Source organism: Rattus norvegicus, chromosome 12 (assembly GCF_036323735.1).
Source record: "Rattus norvegicus strain BN/NHsdMcwi chromosome 12, GRCr8, whole genome shotgun sequence".
In the NCBI taxonomy this organism is placed as follows: Eukaryota; Metazoa; Chordata; class Mammalia; order Rodentia; family Muridae; genus Rattus; species Rattus norvegicus.
The window spans coordinates 41,398,588-41,422,955 of record NC_086030.1 but is presented as its reverse complement, the minus strand read 5'-3'; the positions used below and the strand labels follow the sequence as shown (position 1 = coordinate 41,422,955).

Here is a 24,368-nt window from a genome sequence, read left to right as displayed (position 1 = left end):
GGGCTTGGGATCCTTCCAGGCCTCTTGTTACACATAAACTCAAGAGAGGAACCCTTGTATCTTCTGTCCATGTCCCCAAGACTAGATGCTAGCCATGCCCTATCTGACACAGAAACTACTCCCTGGCCGCACATGGACATGGCACGGTGAGACTGTGGCCTGTGTACTCAGGTTGCCCTTGAGTGGCTACACCATGCAGGCTGGGTTCCATAGGTGTGGGGAGAATAAAAGTGTCCAGAATTATTGACACATGTAACTTTGAAGCATGGTCACTGATGGCGGTGACCAGCTTTGATGCACTGAGTTAAATCACAATGATTGTGGCTTCCTTTCTCTCTATCGAGACATGAATGCAAGATGTGACACATGCTGACCTGGAACTCACAGGAATCCTCCTCAGTCTCTCACTCAAGGTCTGGAAAGAAGCACACACACATACACACACACACACACACACACACACACACACACACACAGCCCTCCACACAGAGACCTAATGGTTCCATCCATTAGTGTTGTGAACCATCATTTCATTTCTCAGACTCAAAGGACTCACATGTGCCCATCCTCACTAAGAATTCAAGGCATTGTGCAGGATCACCAGCTCCCAAAGCCTTCTGTTGCTAACACCCACACTCTGTGTGTGTGTGTGTGTGTGTGTGTGTGTGTGTGTGTGTGTGTGTTATTCTCCCAGCCCCAGTTCATTCAGTTCCTACTCAAGTGGCCCTGACAAGGAGGAATGCCAGTGTCCCATAGGACACGTCACCCGCTGCCTTGTGCTTTATCTCAGCCCTAGGGGACCAGCGTTGCCGATCTATGACTCCAGTGTTGCCCTTCCTGAAACATCTCCAGATACACACAGAGGGTGTTAGAAACAACGGTCAGGGCTTCCAATGTCTCCTGCCAAACAGAGGGGGAATCAATATGTCAGCTTTCAAGTCCCCATGGGAAAGCCCACATGTGATGTGTAGTGGCCATATCCCATCTCTCCATGATGAAATGACCCCTCATGTGGACCTCTGAGAGCCTCCCCAATGATAAACAGCATGGAGTATAACAGCAGGGTCCAGAGCTGAGCAATGGGCAGCCAAGGGAGGAGCCTCATGGTGGCTGGGTCGTTTCCATGACAACAGTGATACAGGGTCTCTCAGAGGGAGAAGGATGTCCACAGTTGACACTTCCATATCAGAGCATCTGACTGCCATGTTGTGCAGTACCTGGCTTGCTCCAGCCTGGATCTGCACAAGAGCCCTTTGCCCTAGCCAAGTGGCTCATCCCTGCTCTTCCTGAGGGATGCTGTGCGGTGCTGACAGACCATCCATCCTGGGAAGGGAAGTGGCAGGGCTCGACACTTTGGGCTTGCAGGCCCTGTCTGCAACTTTGACCTTTTGCCAAGGCCAGAGGCTTCCTTCTCTCCAGGGCTCACCCACTCAGTAAGCAGTACATGCCCACTGAGGGAACCATACTCCGCCCACCATGGTCCCACAGGGTTCTGTTCCCCACGAAGCCTCTTCATCTGCACTCAGGGGTTCCAACTCTGAGGCTGGATTCAGGTAGCTGGGGGAGGGACCTGCTGTGACTGCCACTGCCCTCAGCCCCATTCAACCCTCAGGGATCCTTCCCATAATCCACGATGGTTCATCTTCATGGCCAACTTCTCTAGCCTCAGACCCTAAATGGAAGCACACCTCTGGGTGTGCCTGAGAGCACATTTCCAGAAATGTCTGCAGGTTGCTCCCCAGTGCTCTGTGTCCACCTGTCAGCTCTCCTCATCTGAGGCGATTTGTCTGCATTCACCTGGGCCGCCTGACATTCGGGAAGATCAGATCTCGGGATGGTCAACTGGGGCCTGAGCAGGGTACCGAGCACACAATGGAGGGCAGAGGCCTCTTGGGCACGACTCGGGAAGCTGGTGATCCTCTGACAGGACAGAAAGCCCATCCTCACCTCATACTACATACACACGCCATCCAAAGGCAAGCAGACGGCTCCTGAGAGAAGAGAACTGCTTAGCCACGATGGTCTTGGTGGTTTACTCAGCTCTGACATCAAAGCCACAGGCAACTCAGGATGATTCTCTTTAACAGTCCTCATGCATTCTGGGTAAGCACCCTGACATGGACAGACAGACAGACAGACACACACACACACACACCCCTCTCCCTCTGTCAGACACTAGGCAAGTCCTTCCCTACTAAGCCATGCCCACAACTGCCATCTTTGATCTTAAAGATCCACACAGAGGGGGATGATACTCCAGCATGGAGAAATGGGAGGCAGCCATTACAGATCATGCATGGAATTTCATTAATGTTGGGTAGTCGAAGGAGGACAGGATGGACCCACAGCTTGGTAGGGAACCACAGGCCATTGTTTCCTAAACCCTTTTTGTATCTGGGTGTGTTTCAGAAGGGCAAGACTGGAATCATAGAGCAGCATCACTGGGTCCCCCGACAGCTCAGATAATGTACAAGGAGAGCGTGGTTTGCCCTATGGTCCAGGCTCAGGCATCCTCTCCCGAAGACACTGGGGCTCCTGGTCCTCAGGGCTGCTAGAGGGAGAACTGAATGAATGGGGGACAGGGAGATCCACCCCTTCCCCTTCACAGAGTTTGAAAGTGGACATTGGGGACAGGAGGAGGGTTTGGGGACAGGAGGAGGGTCTGGGGACAGGAGGAGGGTCTGGGAGCTGGTAGTCCTCAGAAGTTCAGTGCATTCACAGTGAGAAGGGGCCCAAGTGTAGACTGCAAAAGTGGGCATTTTACAGTTAATGTATTTGTGTATCTGTAAGAATGTTGACTCAGCACATTGAACTATGGAACCATTATCCTCTGTACGAAGTGGTGTGTGTGTGTGTGTGTGTGTGTGTGTGTGTGTGTGTGTGTGTGTGTAACTCCAGAACTTAGAAATTCGAGACAGGTAGAATTTTGTGAGTTTCAGTTTAGGGTAGGACATATAACATACAGTTGCAAGGAAGGAAGGCAGGCAGGAAGAGAAAGAGTTAGGGAGAATAAAGAAATTCACTTTAGTTCTTTGCATTTTACTTTAATTCAGGGCTTCAAATCTCATCCTCACACGCACACACATCTAAGTTTTAAGGTCCTAAGTTTTAAAGTGCATACAATTTTATTTCCCTGCACTGCCGTAACCCCAGCTCACACTTTGCCCAACAGTGCACCTCGATGCACACTGGCCAGATCCCCAGCGTTCCCGGGCCACGCTCCTCTGCTGAGCCGTTCCTATGTGGGCTGAGGACTCACCCCTCCGAGTGCACACTCCCTCAGGGATTGCTGTGGTCGATTGTTCATGATCAGACATGTTTGTGGACAGAGCCTCCCCACAGGTGGACAGACAGAAGCCACGTTTGAGCTCTTCTCTTTCCTTCGGAGTCTGACTCCCAGAGAACACTGTGGGGGATAAGGCAGGTGAAGCAGGCTGTGAGGAAGGCTGTCCCATGGGCAGGACGGAATAGAAGCCTGGAGTCTGATCACAGGTTGGATGCCCCTCACTGGACCCTGGTGCGCCAAACTGTTCTCTCCAGGACAAGGTCTTGCAGCAGAGGAGCACATGGCCCTGACTCCAGAGCCTCCTGGGCAAGGGCTGTGGTGCTCACTGGTAGACACATTCTTGTTTCTGTGCCTGCAATGAAAAACATAATCATCTCAGGAGTCTGCATTCCATGGGGGTATATCTGATGTAAACCAGCCCAGAGGGTGGGTACCATGACTGTACATGTGGCGCTCTCAGAAAGGGGGCCCAGCATACACGGAGGTTGGAAAGACGGCCATCAGGACACCTTTACGACTATGGCCCCGCAGGCAGGCACTACATTCATAGATCAGTCAAATGGGAGACATGGCCTAGCCATCTCTCTACTGAAGGACAGCACTGCAAGCCACTGTCCCCACAGCTGCCTCCCTCTATGTCCCCTCTCCCTTCCTTCCTGACCTTCTGAGATTTGTTTCCTACATCACTAAACCTGTCCACGTTCACCCCTACCCTAAGGTCACAAGTGACATCATCAGTTCCCTAGTATTATGCAGACTCTGCCCCAGGAGGGGACAGGTCCAAGTGCAGGTCCCTCTGTGGCTGTGACACAGCCCTGCCGAGTCCCATTGGCCACATGACAGTGAGACAAGGGAAGACAGGATGCTTCATGGACCTGACGGTGGCTTCGGAGTCGCGGGAATTCCAGCCCTAACACGCTCTAGCCAAGTGTCCCTGAGCCAGTGGCTTCAGTTCTCAGAGTGTATGTATCTGTTTGTCCGGGTGTACCTGTGTACATGTGTGTATACCCACGTGTGTAACAGCATGAAGATGAAGGTCAGAGGACAACTTGGGGGGGTGTTTTTCTCCTTCTACCTTATGGGTTCTAGGGATCAAAGCTCGGTCTTCATTGCTGGCAGTGCCTTTACCCACTGAGCCATCCTGCCACCCCATAGTATCTGATTGTCACAAAAATGGCTGTAAAAGAAGGAAAGCAACTGGCCACCACAGGAATGTGGAGACCTTAAGGCAAAGACCATGTTCTCAGAGAGAATCATTCTCCAAAGAGATGGAGTGACCCAAGTTTGTGTACAAGGGGACAGGGGTCTCACCGACACTTTCCAGCCATTGACAAAGGTCATATCACTGTTCCTAAAGAAAGACGACCGCGCCCAGACCGCAGCTTCTTTTGCCAGCACGTGCCAGGATTGGATGTTTGAACCAGCCACGTTCCTTGTTGGGTCAGCAGGGTCCAGGATCACGGGCCTGCAGAACAGCATTCAGGGAGGGAATTGAGCATCTGGTCAGGGCCTCAGGTGCCACTTGACAGGGTCAGGGGAGCCTAGTAGAGCATCTTTATCCAAGTTTGTCCTTGTCCCTGCCCCACAGAATACAGCAAGACTGGAGGGATCCTTGGGCATGACCTGAAAGACTTGGGTTCAAATCCTCTACCCGTTAGTAGCTGTGTGTGCTGGGGCAGGTCCCTCAGGTTCTCTGATCTGTGAGATGGGGAGAGTTGGACCCGCCAGTCTCATGGGAAAACTGAAGACAACACAGGATCAAGACATGTCACTGCCATGTCACTCTATTATTTGCAGGTAATTAGGCCACTAAAGGTCTTTGGTGCCTCACAGCCCTTATGAGATGCTGTTACTGTTGGGAGATCTCAGTTCCCAGTCCATGTTCTCCCCTCCCTTTGCCGCTTGAACCTAGACAATGTCAGAGACTGCTCTGCAGACAGCAGACACCTCCCCATTCTCCAACTCCCAGGGTATTATTGGGACAGGTGACAGCACCCACTGCAGGAGATGCTGCATCCACACAGAGCTCCCACCTCTCCCTTTTCACCGCATTGCAGCCTGACACCCACGGGGAACACAGCCACGTGGGGACAAGCTACCTGTCTTTTTTTATCTGTCTGCTCAGATAGTCAAAGGTCTCTTTTTTGAATTCATAGCACCATGTCCAGTAGATTCGAAGCTTCTTGTACTCTGTGATCAGATCTAAGACACTTCGGAAACAGTGGCCTGTATGTAGTGCAGGGCGGTCTTCCAGCCCACGCTCCCAGGCATAGACCGTGAGCAGCTCCAGGGCGTACTGTGGGGGCAGCGGATACTTCAGCCTCTTCTTACACTGAGAAGAGAAAGGCAATGAAAAAAACGGGGCTCTCAGCTGTTATGTGGGGGCCACTTCTCTCAGGCTCAATTCAGCTGCCACCTGATGATGTCCTTACAGGTTTATTGTCATACACTATGCCCAGTCGTTTACATTCACTCTATGGCCCCTCCTGTGCTATAGCCAAGAGCTGAGTGGTTGAGATGGACCCTGTGTGCTCCACAAAGACAGCATTCACTAGCAGGCACAAGAGGAATCAAGACACCATGAGTGACAGCTAGGAGTGAGGGTGGGGGCAGGACATAAGGAGTGCTCACTATGGAAGTTTTTTTCTCATGGTCTCTGAAGTGAAGGGGAAGGGATTAGAGAGATTGCTCAGGGGTCAAGTGCCTCCTTCCCCATGCACGGGTGAGAACTAGAACTCAGATGCCCAGCATCTACATGAGTGGGAGGCTTTTGATGAAGCTGACTCATAATCCTAGCTTAAAGGGCTGGAGATGGAGTTTCCAGGGGCTGCAGGACTGTCCAGAACTGCTGATCCAGCACACAGTGTGTCACGTCTGAGACACTGACTGATTATATAAGGTATGGAGTGACCGAGGACCAACCCTCACACTCCGGCCTCCACAATCTTATGCACACACAAGCACACACAAATACAGTGCGCTCCCCCAAACAGGTATATACACAAACACCACACATACATTGAAAAAGGTAGTCCAGAAAAATATTGAGAAGTCACGCACAGAATGAGGTAATATCTGGAAATGACGGGGAAATAGAAAGCTTAGAAAGTGACATGAAGGGTTCACTGAAGAATAAAGCAGGTATGCAGAGACTCAAATAAATCAGCAGCCATAATACACTGAATTAGACACGGCTAAAGAGAGAGTTAGCAGATTAGAAAGTGGACTAGAAGAAATCACTTAGAACAAGCACGGAAAGCCATCCATCCCCATCCCCTCCCCCTCCTACATCAACACTGCCCCCTGTTGTTCCCCCAAACCCTGGTATCTCTGAACCCCTCTGTTCTGCCTCTCACCACTTTTCCTCCTCCATTTTCTATTTTCCCACTTTGTGCCATTTTTTTTTCTCTTTGTGAACATGACTGTCCTGGACAGATGGTCTTGAGTTGTTTTTAAAGCACAGACTGATTCCCGAGGGCATCAGGCAGCTAGCAGTGCTCCTCCATGGCCTGTGCTTCAGTTCCTGCCTCTGCTTCCCTCAGTGATGGGGTGTGGTGCAGGAATGTGAGGCAGACAATCCCTCTCCTCCCCAGTTTACCTTCCAGAATCATCTTTACCACAGCAGTGAGCACAGACTAGGACAGAAACTGGTCCTAGGGAGGGGGCGCTGCTGTGACTGACCCGCCATGTTGTTCTTTGGGAGGATTGAGAAAGGACCTTGGAACTATGCGTAGAAAAGCTGTGGAGAGCTGAGAGCCTAAGGGGTCGGTCGTTTGTGGGAACATGGAAGACAGGAGGGCTGAGAGGCAGGCAGGGGGCAGAGGCTGGAGTGTGAAGTCTCAGAGAAAAGCGAAGGCTCATCTGGGCTGTCTGTGTGCTGTGTTTGGATTAAGAATCAGTGGTTTCTCATCAGCTGGGGCAGAGAATCAGCTCAAATAGCTTAGAAACAGCAGGATGGGGCCAAGGATTCTGGAAAGAGTTTCCTCATGGTCAGCAAACAGAAGACTTTGTGCAGGGGCCCCAAGACTGCATCTGCAGGTGTCAGCCACACCTGGAACTGCAGAGGGCTCTGCCTGGCTCCAAGTCCCATGAAACCTGCAGGTTTGGAGCCATCATGGGGAGCAGCTGAGCCCTGGCACTGAGAGAGGCCAGGAGGAGCCATTGGTGAAAGTGCAGCCTCAATGGCAGTGGAGACCCTGAGACACTGGACCTGCCCTGAGCAGGAGACAACTGTCGGGAACAGCGCAATGTGAGGGCAGAGCTGGCCTGAGCCTGAGACCCGCTGTGTGAACTGAGACCTACTGTGTGAGCTGTGACCTACTGTGTGAGCTGTGACCTACTGTGTGAGCTGAGACCTACTGTGTGAGCTGAGACCTACTGTGTGAGCTGAGACCCGCTGTGTGAGCTGAGACCTACTGTGTGAGCTGTGGATGCCAGAGCCCGAGAAGCTCAGTGAACTGTGAGTCCCAGATATCAGATACTGAGCTTTTTCCTACGATTGTGACAGGGACCTGGTTCTTTCCTCTTGGAGTAAGAAAGACTTTATTAACTAGTGTGTTAAATTTCATATGAGACCTCCCTCGAGAGACTAGTCTTGTTACATGTTAAAATTTTAAAAAAATGTATTTTTGTACTTTTTTCTTTTACTGGATATTTTTATTTACATTTCAAATGTTATTCCCTTAATCTTTGTACTTTTAAACCTAGATTGCTTTTTTAATTGCATGATGTTGACATGACATCTGAGTAAAAAGTCAGAAAAGGAAAGGTTCAATTGATGTGTTTGAGCATCAATTTGAAAGTGGGTCATTTGTGAAAGTGAGTTTTGCCAATTAGACATAAGGTAGGGTTCACTGGGCAGGAGGCAGCCTTAATCGAGACAATCCATCAATCGGTCTGGTTCAGGGTAGTCTGTGCGGACATGTTCGTGACCAGTGATGGATGTGGTTGGTGCCATGCCTGAGCGTGTGCTCTGTGGATTAGAGCATTCTGAGTGAGTCATGGAGATCAAGGCAGTGAGCAGAGTTCCTCCATGGTCTCTGCTTCAGTTACTGTCTTGACTTCCCTCAACGATGGGCTGTGACTGGGATGTGTAACCACGTCAGACCTTTCCTTCCCCAAGGTCCTCTTGGTCATGTGATAAAGCCTGCATGTCAACAGACAGCGAACTAGAATAGACCTCATATCTGTCCTGAATCCCACTCTCTACACATCGGGTCCACAGTGTCTGAACCACATGCCTTACCAGTTGATACCAGTGCTTGACCAGACGGATGATATTCCACAGCTTTGGTGCACGATACTTCAGGAAGTTCTGATGAAGGTCCGTGAAGCAGACGGAGAACTCGCCCTCCATCTCCAGGGTGGTGCTCTCACGGATAAGGCGGGCATAGATTTCCCTGTAGTTATCCGGGTTAAAGTCGTCCTTGTCTCTTAGCTCATCTATAAAGAAAGTTTCATTCGTGTTTGGGTTCAACCCTGATATAAGAGTCGTCTGCATTTCTAGGGTCACGATCACTGTCTGTGGGGCAGCAAGCATCATTCTCCATAGAGCTATGAGCCCACCATACCTCAGAATGGCACACAGGCATCGGTCCTGAAAGCCTGTGCCACTCACTGCTGACAGTGGGATGCCTTTACAGCAGGGTCTCTCTGTAATCATGTTGCTTGGCTGGCATCCGTCAGGCCACAGAGATTCTCCTGTCTCTGTTCCCATAGCACCAGGGGACAAGTTAATGTGTGGAATTTCCTAAGATTAGGCAGGCGTGGGGGATTTGAACTCAGGTCCTGGTGCTTGTGCAGCAGTCACCCTTATTCACTAGCTATCTCCCTAGGCACTGTGTGTCAGCTGGGCATGAATCTCTGTAGTGCCTAACTTAATGTCATGTGGTTTTGATTGTCCAGGTACTGAGAGCTTCAGGATTTGGTGATGGTGGTGTTTATGGTGGTAGTGTGTGTGTCCTGTGAAGTTTCGCAATGGATCAGGCTATGGAATTGTGTGTGTATGTGTGGCTATGTGTAGGTGTGTGAGCACATTAATAGTCTAGGAGGGTGAAGGCTGTGCCTTGGGTGTCTGCAGGTGTGTGGCCATGGTTGCAGTAGGCTATACAATCAGGCTTTGATGCTGGCATGGACCCAAATCACTCACTGATGGAACTTGGGACAAGTCCAGTCCCTCAGTGTCCCAAGAAGTGCTCAAGACCTTAATTACTATTTCAGGACCCAGCACACAGTAGGTCTCATTTGCTATGTTACCCACGTTAGGGCTGTGACTGGGGTCCTCTTGGCCATCATCCCCATGAGCATTCCCAAGATAGTCCTTCTGGGAAAGAGTTCCCATCCTACTGGAAAGCTGCCACAGGCTGCGCAAGTCTCTGAGCAAGACAGGCCTCTGGGGTAGCCCTCTCCCAGCTCATTTCTGGGTCACTCTCTGAGCCCCCTCCACTGAACAGGTTTCTAAGCCTCTTGCAGCTTCCCACAGCATGCTGCCCTGGTCCTGGTCCCAGGCTGGCCCTCTCAGTCCCTGCTGCCTGAGACTGCACTGTTTCCAGGGCTCTCCTAAGCCAAAGGCCTTGTCTCAAAGTAAATAGCAGTTCACACAGTGGCCAAGAGAGGGTGCTGTGTCCCCCAAATATAAAACCCCAAGTGTTCTCCAAGGTCCCCAAACCCATCCTGGTCTTTCATGGGTTTTCCTAATAGTCTTTGGGTAGAGGTGGGCAATTTGTAATTTTGGAGACACACTGTGTGTCTCTGAGGCCTGATATGAGAGATGTTAACGGAGAGGAACATTAATGTGCAACTATATAACATATGTGTGTGAATGTGGGAGTTTGAGATGTGTGTGCAGGGGGTCTACACCTGAAATCCCCGAACTGGGCAGGTAGAGACAGGAGAATTCCTCAGGCTCACTGTCTGATAGGTGGACATGAAGCTGGCCCACCCACCTATCTGAAAACAAACCAGCCATCACATTTGCCTGTCCCGTATCGGGTGGAGGAAGCCCAAGTGTGTGCTGAATTTGTATAATTGTTTACAGCTGGGGACTCATAGCCTACAGACACTTCTAGGAGACTAGGCAACCCCTCCCCCACAGCCCTAATTAACACAATAAATGTTTCCATAATAAAACTGCAAACCCAGGACAAACACACACACACACCGAGACAGAGAGAGAGAGAGAGAGAGAGAGAGAGAGAGAGAGAGAGAGAGAGAGAGAGAGAGAGAGACTGAGACAGAGAGGGGAGGATTCAGGGGTGAGGAAGGGCAGGCTGAGGCTCTGCTGCTGGCTGACTTACACAGGACATCATAGGCTGGCTGCACATCAAACTCCACCTCCTGCTGGAGCTGGGGCGAGCTCAGCTTGATGCTCAGAGTCCTGGAGTCGGGCTGTTCTGTGCTCTGGACCTCAAAATTCAGTTTAAACTGTTTCTCTTGCTGCAACTGGCACAGGTGTTTCCAAATTTCCTCAGTGAACTCTTCTCGTCGCTTTAACTGATCCTCAAAGCAGGTGAGATTGTTAAGGAACACCACCAGGGTGGCCTCTGACCTTCCCTTAAGCATGGTGTATTTATTGAACCAGCCACCCTGAAAGACAAGGATGAGAGTGACAAGGGACAGGGACAGCCATGCTGGGCAGTCCAGATGCTGAACAGAGTAGGAGTCCATCCCTGAGAGTGACCCTTGGGCTGAGAAAGCTGACCCATGTGTAGTGGAATTCTATTCAGCCCTGAAGAGTGAAATTAGGATCTCTGGAGGAGAATAGACAGTCCTGATCTCCTTATGGTAGAGATAAGCCAGACACAGTATGATGAACATCCTTGTTTTCTCTATTTCTATCCAGATTTAAATGTTTGTGTCTATGTGGTAGTGATGGAAGAGGACTTTCTGGGGAGGTCAGGTTCAAGTACAAAGGCCTGGGCTGTAATCAACAGAGAAGACTGAGTAAATACCACAGACATACTAAACTGTTGCCATAATCCTCTTTGTTAGCAGAGTATTAAAAGGCATAGACCATGTCTGTAACAATGATAAAGCCCACAGGGCAAAATGTTAAAATTAAGAAAACTGAATTCACAAAAAGAAAAATTTTGAGAAAATAATTAATAAGTGATATGCAGAGGTCCTCCCTAAATAAAATGCTGCACAGGATCACTAACATACTTGCACCCCTGATGTAGATGAGTGGACATTACAGAATCACATTTCTGCAGCCTTCACAGTGACTGAAGTAGGGGCTGCTGTCATAAAGTCCCATTTGACAGATGGAAACGTGGGCAATGAGCTTCCTTCTCTCAGTCCAGTCAGCCAGCAGGTGGGATCTCTGTTCTGTTCTCTGCCCTGTGCCATAGCTGCGGGTGTACATGAGGACACTGGGCACAGAGTAGGTAGGTGGCACTCGCTCCCCACTAAGGACTGCAGTCTGGCTTCTGAGAGTTCTCTCCCACCCCATCCTGGTAAGCTCGGGATAATGAGACTCACCTTCACAATCCTAGAGACCCTCACAGGGTGGGTGGCACCTTGGAAGCATCTCTCAGTCAGGAAAGCACATATAGAGTCAATGTCTGCTCTGACCTCAGTAAGGAAGGTGGTGTCAGGAAGGAGGTGATCCTCTATGAATCTGTCCAGCCTCCAGATTGGGGTTCTGGCGAGTCGCCTCGACATCCTGAGGTCAGGAATGTGTGCTGACTGCAGCCTTGCCTCAGGAGTCAGCTGCCCCTTATATCCATACCTGGTTCCTCTTTCCCAGAAAGGGCGGAGCTATGCAAATCAGACTCTACACCTGCCTCCCCTGGCTCCTGGGCTCCCTGACACTCTGGGGTTTGATTATCTGCTGGCATTTCTTTAGATTGTCAAACCCTCCTCATAGTTGGCTGTGGACCAGGAGGCAAGAAGCATCAAAAAGATAGTTTCTGTTGTTTTTCCTTCTTGATCTTGAATTGTTACTAAAGAAAAGTCCTTTGATACACACACACACACACACACACACACACACACACACACACACACACACCACTAAAACATGGAGAGCCAGTGAGAGAAAGCCAGAAGATGGCAGGCGGCAGTTCCAGCACAGCTGTGGTGGGTTTGTCACAGGGGACTGGTCCATACTGGATATTGTCTTCAAGGTCACAGCTAGCTTGAAGGTCAGACTTGGGGTCTCACAGTTCTGTGGGTTCTCAGATGCACACCCATGATGTGATCGTCATGCAAGCCACCATCAGAGACAGTCTCTCTGCCTCCTACCCCCACCTCCATCTGTCCTCAATAAAGGACAAAGGTTTCACATCTTTCTTTCAGATGGGATCTCACTCCTTTGCCCAGGATGGATGTGAACTTGGGGGTCTTCCCATTGTCCTTCCAAGTGCTGAGGTCTCAGGGGTGTGCCTCTGTCCCCAGCTGTAGTCACCTGGGTCATCAATTGTCACTCTCCACTCCAGTAGCATAGAGTATTGACTTGTGTCCAGGACACACCCCCATGAGGGTGAGCCTGTCTCCATGCCAACCTCTCTCTGCCCAGCAGGAGTGAATATTCATCATGGCAGGATGGTCTGCACCTGTGATCCCAAGCCCTGGGAGGTGAATACAGAAGGTACAGAGTTCGAGGCCAGCCTTCTCTATGTGATGAGGGTCTATTTCTTTAAACAGGAAAAACAAGGCTCTTCCACACACATATGTATACATGCGTACACACACACACACACACACACACACACACACACACACACACACACACCACACACAAAGTGCACCATGATCCGCACACCTAAAATCACTGTTGCAATTGGTGCAGACAACAAGGAACAGAAGAGAGGAAATTTCGTTGGGAGGTGTGGCCTTGTTGGAGTGGGTGTGGCCTTGTTGGAGTAGATGTGTCACTTGTGGGTGTGGACTTTAATACTCTTGTCCTAGCTGCCTGGAAGCCAGTATTCTGCTAGCAGCCTTCAGATGAAGATGTAGAACTCTCAGTTCTTCCTGTACCATGCCTGCCTGGATGCTGCCATGTTCCTGCCTTGATGATGATGGACTGAACCTGTGAACCTGTAAACCAGCTCCAATTAAATGTCGTCCTTAGAAGAATTGCCTTGGTCATGGTGTCTGTTCACAGCAGTAAAATCCTAACTAAGACAGAAGTTGGTACCAGGGATACTGTGATTGGCCTGACCATGCTTTCGTTTGGAAGAATGTGGATTTGTTGACTTTGAATTTGGAAAGCCATGGAATGCTTTAAGTGGAGCATTAATGAGCCTGTGAGGCCCGAATCAACCCCTATCCGGGACCCCACTGAGTGAGACACACGGAGGCAGCCATCGATGTAACTGCAAGAGGAACCTTTATTCCAACACATTAGGGTTGACTCCCTTTTTGGAGGGGAGGGGAGGCAACCCTGATCAGACGATAGAGGAGTTATATACCTTTCAAACAATTGGGGCAAAATGCAAATAATTGGTAACTTAAACAACTGGTAACTAGGCATGGAACTTAGGCAGGGTACTAACGGTGGGGCAAAGCAACTCCTAGTCATCGGACTCTTCTGGACTCTAGGGGGTGGGGTGGGGGCGTTGGGAGTCACAGGTAGTTTTATTTTGGTTTGCAGTTGCTCCAGGAACTAACTACTGTATTCCTGGAGGGCTCTTTGTGCTTGGAGGTTTTCGGTGGAACTTTCCCACTGGCCTTAGATTGACCCCAACTCTGGCTCTTTTGTTCCCCCCTTTTCTTTTAGCATAGCTTCAATCTTGAAGCCCTGTGGTCCTCTAGCTCGTCCTCTTGCTTCCCTGCTTCTAGCTGCATGTATGGTTGCCTTAAGATCATTAACTGAACTGCGTTAATCCGTTCCCTTATGAAAGTTACTAAGTGGTTTAAAATGCAGGGGGCCAAAAGTCAGCAGTAGAAGTAAAATAATCAGGGGTCCCAGCAAGGTGGAAATCAAGGTGGTAAACCAGGGAGGGTTACTAAACCAGGACTCAAACCATCCTGGGGCCTGTTCTCTTTCCCTTTTTCTCTTGGCAAGTCCTTCCCTAATTTTGGCCATAGAATCTTTAACCACTCCTGAATGGTCTACGTAAAAACAGCATTGTTCCCAGAGGACTGCACAGAGCCCTCCTTGTTGGAGGGACAAGAGGTCTAGACGGCGTCGGTTATGTAGGACCACCTCAGAGAGAAATGATTCCTGTAAACAGGAGAGGGAAGTCTCAATTCTTTCAATATCTGAATCTATAGCTATTCTGAATTCTTGATATCTCTGTCCCTGGAGTACTAAGGAGGTGCTCCCAGTGGCGGCACCTGCTGTACCCAGCCCCAGCCCCAGTAGCAAGGACACAGTTATAGCTAAAGGTTCCCTCTTGACTTGGTGGTCTCTGCCCATCTATCTAGTATTTCCTCAAAAGGGTTGGTATATTAGCCTCGGGACTGGTGGCACCAGGACACAGAAATCTTTTGTTCAGTTCAGTGCTTGTGTGTGAACGCAGGGTACCAGGCCTGTGGAGCAAGTCCACCTTCCATTGTGGGGCAATATAATGTATGAAACTTGGTAACCTGGGGAATAGGAAGAGTTGCACAAAAACTGGTGGGACAGTGGGACCTGCCTCAGGCAGAGTCCAGGCCCCCTCACTGCCTGTAAGGTAAGACCTAGTTCTGATTTTTGAGCCCACCTGCAGGAAGATGATGTATTGGGCAGGGTGATATTTGAAGAGATAAAAGCAATGCCCTTATAATAAGGGGGCGCTATATCATAGCAGAGCCAGTAAGAATTAGTGTCCTCAGGATTAGACTCATTCAGCACATGGACTGTCTTCTGGATGAGATCAGTCAAGGGGGCTAGGTTAGGTGGGTATAAAATCGGTCTCTCTAAAGCCCATAGGGGGTTACTGTATGGGCTGACTAAAATGTCAGAAGGGGAGACTCCAGCCATTTTGGTGGCACAATGGCCATTTCTTTGTTGGGTCCCATTGAAGCAATGGGGACTTCTATCTGGAGCTGAACAGTAAAAAGGAGCCCATCATCATGCCAGTGTTTATAGAGTCTAAGTGCCCAGGTTTTTTCCTTTGAGCCAGTTACTATTAGCTTGCTTTCCCTGTTCGGTTAACTCTGGGGATGAAATGCACATGGAGTTTCCAATTAGTCCCCCAAGACCTTAGCAAGCCACTGACTTACCCAAGATACGAAGGCAGGCCCATTATCTGATCCACTTACCTTAGGAGCTCCAAACCTGGGGAAAATATCCTCTAGTATCTTCTTTGCCACCATGGCGGTGGTCTCCTGTTGGGTGGGGAAGGCCTCCATCCGTCCTGAAAATGTATCTACAAAAACTAGGAAGTATTTGTAGCCATATTTTCCAGGCTTGACCTCGGTAAAGTCCACTTCCCAAAAGACGCCTGGCCTGTTTCCCCTGGGTCTTTTCCCTTTTCCTGGGTCTTTTCCCTTTCCCTACCTTGGTGTGGCAGGCGTATATCTGTTGACAAAACCGGCATTTTTCTACAATGTCTTCTGCCAAGTGCCTCAGGTTTAAGATAAATACTTGAGAACCTTTGACTGCTTGTAATAGGGTTTTTTTGTTTGTTTGTTTTGTTTTGTTTTGTTTTTGACACCCAGATGAGTCCATTGGTGCATCTGGGCGAGTAGGTCTTTTGCTTGGACCTGAGGCGAGATGAGTTTTCCATTATCTTCCATTGTCCATATTCTTTAAGGTAATAGTTAGTGGGGTAACCAGAGATCTGAGCTATTTCCTCTGGGGAATACTGTAGAAGGGGCCAGTCCTTAGTCCAGTCATTTACCTCCCTTTTCTTTGTCTTTATTAGTTGCACCGTAACTGTGGCAGTGTCTTTATTAGCAACTTTTTTCACTGTTTTATCCACAAAGTTGATTCCCCTAGCTATGAAAGTCTCTCTTTTCTGGTAGCCTGGGCAGTGGATGATTCTCGCCTTCAGTAGTTTAAGGAGAGCCTCGATCTCAGCTCTGTTCTTCTATTCCTTGCTGTTGGATGTCAGGAGCGCCCCCTGCTGGTATATCGCCCAATGTACATGGGCGGTGGCAAAGGCATTCCTGCTATCCCTGTAGATGTTGATTCCCTTTCCAGCTCCCAGATCTAGGAGTGGGCTGATGTTCTGAGACCAATGGTTCTGCCCAGAGCACGTGCTGCCCATCTACCACAGCGGCTTTGGCCTTGTGCTGCCCATCTAGGAGATAGCTGCTGCTGTCAGTGATCCAGGTAACCTCAGCATCAGGCGATGGCTGGTCAGAGAGGTCCTTCTTGAGTCCTCCTCAAATCCAGTGAGAAAGTGTCCAGTTGTTCCCTATAAGATCCCTGCCACCAGTGCACCCATGGGCAGATCGTGCCAGGCCAGTCCTTATTGTCAGGGTTCCCTGCTGGGTAAGACCCAATGGTGGGCACTGAGTGCCTGTTAAAGGTGCTGAAGAGAGCCCATGATAATTGGGCTCTTGTTCTGCAACATTCCAACTCTGCATCCCTGAGTTCTAATTAGCTTTCAGCCTTGTAGAGTCTTTAACACCCCCGTGGCTTCCTCCTTCTTCTTCTTCCTCCTCCCCATTCTCAGGAAGTTCAATGTATAAGACTATGGGAGGCAGGGAGGGCAGCTGGAGAGGGTTCCTGAGTTGCTGCCTGAGGCAGGGACCTCTTAGCCAAGGATAGAAAAACACAGGACCTCCAGGCAATTGCAGATGTGGAACAGCATGCAGGGTGCTGGGGACAGACTCTGCAAAGACCCAGAGGTGGGAATAAAACCCAGAAGAAACAGAAACGAAGGCGCAGACTGTGTGTGAGAGACAGACACAGAGTCACTGAGTAGGCAAGGAGGCTGTTCCACCCCGTAAGGCTGCAGGGACTGCAGGGACTGTGTGGTTTTGCCTGTGCCAAAGTGACAACAGTGTTCAAAGAGCCGAGAGGCTCTGGGTAAGAAACCCAAAGTGCAGACATCAGTAGGTGGGTCCTTTCCAGTGTTACAATCAAGACTCTGCCTCCACCTGTGCCTTCTGCTGGCTCCAGCTGTCCAGTCTCGGCCTCTACCCTCCCACCACACTCTGTGCGTTGAGCCCGTCATGAGAGGATGTCAAATGCCTCAGGATAGGACCTTCCTTAGGACCAGTGTGGGACCCAGGTGTGTTGTATGTCCCAGGTTCTGCCTCTCTTTGCCAGTGGTGTCCAGATGTCACCAAACCACAGGCAGTGCCAGGCCGAGGACAGAGACAGTCTGTGTTTTCTCTTGGGTCTTGAGATTACAAGTATAAGCAAGATCAGAAGGGGAGGGCAGGGTCTGGGACAATTGCTGTGGCTCCATGGCTCCTCTGGAGGTACCCGAGTGTCACCAGTGTCCTGCTTGGAGAGGAAGTCAGGAACTGGGGGAAGGGGTAAGGGGGCTGTTGACTGCATCTTCCTTCTGGGAATGAGGGAGCCACTGCATGACAGACCTAAAGGGGAGAACCAGGCCCAAGATAAGCAGGGATTGGTCCAATTGGAAGCCAGTGTCCAGTGCTGAGTGCAGAAGGGGCTGGAGAAGAGGGAAGGAGTCTAGTGTGGACATGATGGGTCCCCAGCTTGGCAGAAGACCCATGGCTATGGTTTACTAAAACCCTCTCTGTGGATCTGGCAGTGTTTCAGAAGAGGCAAGACAGGAATCATAGACCAGCATTACCATGTGCACCGAAGGCTCGGATAAAGCACCAGGCAGATGAGTGTGAAGGGCTCTGTGGTCCATGGGATATGCATTTTCTCACTCCTGTGGGCGTTTGGGCTCCTGGTCCTCAGGGATGCTAGAGTGAGAACTGAAGGAACGGGGGCCAGGGAGACTCACTCCTAACTCCTTCACAGAGACTGAGAGTGAACACTGGGGACAGGAGGAGGGTGATGGTGGCTCTGAGCAGTTTCCTGCCTTCTTAGTAAACAGCGGACAGTCCCAAGTGGACCTAGAACATGTGAAGTCTTTGGGGGTTAATGTATTTATGTAATCACAAGATGTTGGTTCAGCACACCGATCTGTAGAACCATTAGGTCTCTGTATGGATTCTGGGGTGTGTGTGTGTGTGTGTGTGTGTGTGTGTGTGTGTGTAATTACAGAACTTGGGACCCCGAGATACTTGAACTTCTGTGAATTCCAGGCTAGATGTACAATAAGATCCAGTAAAAGGAAGATTTAAAAAAAAAGAATTAAAAAATAGAAAGACAGAAATTAAGAAAGGAAAGGAAGAAACGCGAGAGGTCAAACTAGTTTTGAGTTTGAGTCAGTGCACTGTGAATTAATTCAAGTCTCATCCTCACACAGACAAAGTTTCAAAGTCATCGTTGGTCACGGTTTGCACACAATTTTATTTTCCTGCACTGCTGTGGACCCCAGCGTGCATGTTGCACCTTGGCGCACACCGGCCAGATTTCCAGGGCTCCAGGGTCATGTGCAGCTGGGAAACGGTTTCTTGTTGGGATGGAGAAGGTCTAGAATCTTGTCATGGGAGCATGGACAGAAGGAGCCAAGGATTCTTGTCTCGGTTTCTTGTCTAAGAGATCAATGCTGGTTTTCAGGAGAGAATTTTGTGGCTCTTGTTACAAGTGCTCAGTAAATGCATGTACAGTCCCCACGTAGAAGAGGTTTATGGAGGACGACGGAGACAAGGGTGGAGGGGATGGAGAAAAAGAGAAGCGGGCAGGAAGGGCCTGCCTTTTATTTAAACTGTGACTTAACTGCTCCCAGGTAAAGGTGGGAGCTGAACCAATGTATGCTGGGAATGTATGGCCATTACCATGGCAACAGATGTGCCTGCCGCCTGCAGGTGACCTCACTGCTCCGTAGGGCAAATACTGACAATGGCCTCTCTAGAGACTGGCTACTGATGATGTGTCATGGCGTCCCCTTCTTTGTCTGAATAATAAATATGACTGATGTGCCTTTACTTGAAAGGGGGTACACACCATGGCAGAATGACTGAACTCAGGAGAGCAGAGTGTGTATCCTCTGCAGGAAGCAGGCACAAAGGAGTCCCCTTTAATCTCGATACAAGATCTAGATAAAGGGTTTAGGGCCACCAGTGCTTACAAAACCCAAGGATAGCGAATTGTAAGCACGGTCCAGGGAGAGAGACTCCAGGCAAGGGTGAGGAAGAAACGGACCCTGTGGGAAGGGACTGTGAATGCCCAGGATGTGGAGACAAACACAGAAGAGTTCAAGTCAGATGAGGATTTGTAACCGTGAAGTCCTGGCATGGTGCTGCAGGTGGAAGCCATGGCCTGTTCTACAGGCTCAGAGAGGGACAATAATATTGATGGTCACACAGCATTAGGCCTCTCAGAGAATGGGCAGGGCTGTGGGTGTCACTGTTTGGTGGCAGTCTTTCTCTCAGTTCTACTCTTGGGTCTAGAGACATGACTGGCCACGGTGTCCCTCTCCACTGACCTGCCCCTCCCTCTCTTCTCTGCTCATCCCCAGGAGGCTGCCAGCTGGGGATCTTGGCCAAGGGCGAGCGCTTGAAACATTGATATGAGTGTCTGAAGAACAAAGACAAGAAGATTGAACGTTGGCACCAACTGCAGAACGAGAACCACGTGTCGAGCGACTAGGACCTGGCGCCCTGCTGTCATCGTCTCTGCTCCAGCTGCTCTCCCCTCGCAGAGCCTCCCTTGCCAACCGTGAACTTTTGAAGTCTCCCCCACTTCAGGTCCTTCTACCAAAGACCTTCTTGCTGGCTTGCACTGACCTTTAACATCTTCGTGTCCCCATGGTGACCCCTCAGGCTGTGAGGACCAGTGGCCAGTGGTGGGGGAAGGGGGCAGAAATTATACATGGAGGCTGCCTCTGTTCCTACAAAACACCCCAGAAAAAAAATCAGGTATGTCCCCAACTCTAGACATGCCTGGAACTAGACACAGAGAATAAATAGGAGGCCTGTACCTCCCTTTCCAGGAAGCTGCCCATCTGCTTCCTAGAAAAAGTAACCTCTCTCTCTCTGCACTTCCCTTCTCCTTGCTCACCTTCTGTCAATACCTCCTCAGCCACCCTCCTACCCCACCCCTCCCCTCTAGCCTCTCTTCTACTCCCACTGCCACATTAGAAATGCAAGGCAGAGCCTCACCCCTGTGCCCCAGCCTGGCCAGCAACCTCACAAGCTGGATGAAGCTGGGCCCCAAACTCTGACATCGCCACATCTCCCGTTGGCATGGCTGGCTATCTCTGAGCCTGGGGCCCGCAGCCGGCACAGCCTGGGTGCATGGCAGCACTATAGACATCCTGCGGTCCAGGATCTCTCTTTCTCATCCATGGTCCCCACATGGGCACAGGTGGCACAGGGCTAGCTCCCGGACCCCATCTTCTATCCTTCCTCTACTCTTTGCAAAGAACAAAGGACCTTCCCCCCTACCCCACACCCCTGCGAACTCTTACTCAGAGCCACCTCTGTTCTTTCTCTCTCCCCACTCTCTTCCCTCTGGTTCCTGATGGTGATCAAATAACAATATTTAGAGCTTTAATCGGGTCAGAACTCTCTTGATCCACCACAAATCAAGAGGACTGTACCTCTGAGCCTGGAGTCAGGCCATCTTCCTCGCATGAGAGGCAAGTCTGGCTTTTCCCATCTTGATAGTCTTTCCCCATCAGCAACCCAAGCCCCACCATTCCCTATAGAGTCAGAAAGACCCAGACTATATAACCTCCATTCCCAAGTCGCATAGTCTTGCTTGTTCCTTCCAATGTCAGTTGGGATTCCCCACCACACACTCGCAGTAACTCATGCTGTTCCTGAGGGACTCTTGTGTTTCCCTGAAATGACTCTCTTCTAGAATCAGGTTCTGCCTGCCCCAAGGTGGCTGGCCTTCCCACTTCCGTCTTCCCCCTTGCCCATGGCTCCCTGTTTAGTCCCCATAGATCCAATGCTCTGCCCACTTCCCTGTCATGGTCACCTTTAGGAGAAAGCATGCTGACTGAGTCACCCAAGCCTGATGCTGGTTTTGGCTCTGGACTCGGAATGCAGCCTGCTCGCAGTGCCCGGATGCCCTCCCTCACACACGCACCCACCCTTCCACATAGAACACAAGTCCCGGGTGCATGCACGATGCCCACTGCCTTTCTTTGCACTGATGTAGCCAGAAATAAAGTAAGAATATCCAAGAATGCTGCTGGCCTATTTCTCTTCCTTGCTGGTTTCTAGAAGTTTCTTTTGCCTTCCAAACAGGGCTTGTAGAGGCTTGGGGACCACACAAGAAATTTATTGGGGTACAGTGTAGTAACTGAGCAGAGGCACTGTCTGGCTGATTTCATCCTGAGCAGAGACAGATGTGCTAAAGAAACCCAGTAAACCCCTCATCTTCTGAGAAGCCATGTTGTGGGAGCCCACAAGCAGGAGGCATGTGTTCATCTCCTCCTCCTCCTCCTCCTCCCCATCTTTGGAGACATGACAACAACTGTGGGACCAAGGGATGTGAGATCCTGGGACCTGAGGAGGCATCTCAGTCAGTAGAGAGCCTGGTAACATGAGGACCTGAGTTCAGACCCCCCAGAACCTATTGAAGACCCAGCTGTGGGTTAGCAAGATGGCTGTGAGTAACTGCTCTTGCCACACAAGCTCAGAGACGAGATTTCAGTCCTTGGCACACACATAAATATGCATAGAGTCCCCTGACCTCCACATGCAAGTCACAACACAATGCTCCACCTATATCATGAACACACACAATAAAGCTGTGTGTGGAGGTGTGGGACTATAATCCTAGTACCAGGAGGCAGGAGGAGGAGGAGAAGGAGGAGGAGGAGGAGGAGGAGGAGGAGGAGGAGGAGGAGGAGGAGGAGGAGGCCCGGTGCTCACTGACCAGAGGGTTATACCCCAGCCGTGGGCTATAGGTTCACTGAGAGACCCTGCCTCAAAAAATAAGCAGAGTACAATAGAGACAGCATTGTTGACCTTTGACCACAACTTACACACATATACACACTTATGAGCATGTACACACACACACACACACACACAAAAGAACCCAGAAGACTTGAGTGGGGACCTGTCCAGTTGATCATTTATCAGACAGATGAGGAAATAAAGACCCAAGGAGTCTAGGAATGGGGGGAGCTGGGCCTTAGACTCTAGCCCAGTGCTTACCACAGTCATGGCAACAAGGAATCGCACAGAGCATTCGACACCACACCTGGGTTTCAGAACCTCCCAGCTCAGAAGGAGCCTTCACTGACAGATCCATATCCCACATTCTCAACAACCTGAAAGCCAGATAAATAAATCTAGAAAGCACTCCCCCCACCCAGCTCCTCTCTACAGGTCCCATATAGCCCAAGATTGCCTTGAACTGCATCTGTAGCCTAGGCTAACTTTGAACTCCTGATCCCCCAGACTCCCCCACCTCCACCCCTAGGAGGCTGGGATTGGTTGCAGGTGTGCACGACCCTGCTTGGCTCCACTACAGGATCTCTAACCCCACGGAACCGAGTCCCTGGAAGACATGAGCAATTTGTTGGGAAGGCGAGCCCCTTCCTGCTGAGCTGGTCAGTTCCTCTCAAGGCCAAGTTATCCAGGATAATGTCTCTGGTTCCTGGGATCACCTGGGAACCCCGAGAGTTTCTTTCAAACTCACCTTCCTAAAGACTTGCTACCCGCCTGTGGGGAGTTGAAATTATTTCCCCAATGCTGGCCAAGGCCCACCTCCACAGTGACTGAAGTCAGCTGCCTTCAGGTCAACCCATTTACTGCCTGAAGTAAGCCACTTGCCATCAGGTGACTACGGGGTAAATGTGAGGCAAAGCAAGCCCTCTGAGGCACCCCCTTCCCAGTACTTGCAGCAGACATTACTAATCAATACAGCAGCCACCGAGAAGTCTGTCAAAGACTTCAGAACCCTTCTGTGTACACTGCTCTACTGCCACACAGCCAAGGGAGGCCCATCCTGAAAAAGGCTGACCCCTGATCCCGGCATAGGACATGCCTACCAGGTTGAGCATTTTCAAGAACACTGGAACTCCTGAACAGGCTACCTGTTCTTCTCTCTTGGTTATGACAGAGACGGCATGGGGAGATGGGGTAGGAAACGCTGTCTCCCCCCTGCCCCCAACGCACACAGACTTGTGTCTTTCCCTCACTTTGGCCAGGTGCTCCTCCTCTGACATTAACATTTTGGAACACACCGGGGCTTTGCGAAGACGCCCAACACATGGCATGGACTTCAGAAACGTCGTCCCACAAGCCTGCCCTATACTTGGGCCCTGGTGTACAGCGCCCATGGAAGATGGAGTTCCAGAGCTGGGGGGGGGGTACCTCCCCCACAGAAGGCTGGGAGAAAGCAGGAGAGGCAGGCACAAGCCAGGAGGAAGGGGTGAGAATCTTGAGCTAGTGTCCAAGAACTGCCAACCTCCAGCAAGCCATGTTTACTTTACCCTGAGAGGAGGAGGAGGCACAGCTGAGTCTGGGCCCAATCGTGACAGGCAGAGCTGAGTCTGGGCCCAATCAGGACAGGCAGAGCTGAGTCTGGGCCCAATCAGGACAGGCAGAGCTGAGTCTGGGCCCAATCAGGGCAGGCAGAACTGACCGAGAAGGGGCTGGGCCACGGGGCTCCTGAGGGCTGCAGTGTATCTCCAGCAGCATCTGGCCATGTGGCCAAGAGGGTGGTGACTCAGTCTTAAACCTTGTGATCTGGGCACTCCCGGAAACATTCAGGTTTGCCAGAGGCATTGACTTCACTGTACTCAGTGACATTTGTTAAGACGGGCAGGATGGCATGGAAAAGTATAGATGAGCGGAGCATAGGGACACACTATAATCCCAGCACTGAGGGCACGGAGGCAGGAGGATTGCTGTAAGTTGAAGGCTAGCTTAGCCTATGAGACTCTGAGCCTGTCTCCTGAACCAACGACAAAAAGTGTCACTGAAATAGCTCAGAGGGAACAGGTGTTTGTCCCCAAGCCTGATGGCCTTAGTTTGGTTTCTGGTGCCCACGTGGTGGCAGGAGAGACAGCCGAGTCCTACGATTCGTCCTCTGACTTCACACGCTCACGCACATGAAATAAGTGGAGTAGAATATCTTAGAGCAGAGTTAGCGTGGCCCTCAACCAGATCTGCGCAGGACCCTCAGCTGGCCTCTTGTCCTCCCATC

General features: G+C 50.5%; 1 protein-coding gene across 2 annotated transcripts; it reads right to left on the bottom strand.

Moving 5' to 3' along the window:
• Positions 1 to 3,031: 3,031 nt before the first annotated feature.
• Positions 3,032 to 12,002, bottom strand: Oas1e (2'-5' oligoadenylate synthetase 1E). 2 transcript variants are annotated; one of them, NM_001009492.2, is made up of 6 exons: positions 11,765 to 11,975; positions 10,582 to 10,870; positions 8,532 to 8,728; positions 5,386 to 5,618; positions 4,598 to 4,751; positions 3,032 to 3,638 (listed from the first exon to the last, which is right to left on the bottom strand). In NM_001009492.2, the coding sequence occupies exons 1-6, from the start codon at positions 11,945 to 11,947 to the stop codon at positions 3,609 to 3,611; spliced, it is 1,086 nt and encodes a 361-aa protein (NP_001009492.1). In that variant the 5' UTR covers positions 11,948 to 11,975; the 3' UTR covers positions 3,032 to 3,608. The 2 variants fall into 2 exon arrangements, with proteins under 2 accessions (NP_001009492.1, XP_063127640.1); XM_063271570.1 differs by lacking the exon at positions 3,032 to 3,638 and having other exon boundaries at positions 4,243 to 4,751; positions 11,765 to 12,002.
• Between the last annotated feature and the right edge of the window lie 12,366 nt (positions 12,003 to 24,368).

Bases quoted from the DNA above. Each gene is read 5' to 3' on its own strand.
- Oas1e (XM_063271570.1), bottom strand. From the start codon at position 11,947: ATGTCGAGGCGACTCGCCAGAACCCCAATCTGGAGGCTGGACAGATTC. The intron at 8,729-10,581 runs GTAAGTCAGCCA...CTTTCTTTATAG, and splicing joins GCCAGCCTATGATGTCCTGT to ATGAGCTAAGAGACAAGGAC. The intron at 5,619-8,531 runs GTAAGGCATGTG...TTCTCTTCTCAG, and splicing joins TCAAGCACTGGTATCAACTG to TGTAAGAAGAGGCTGAAGTA.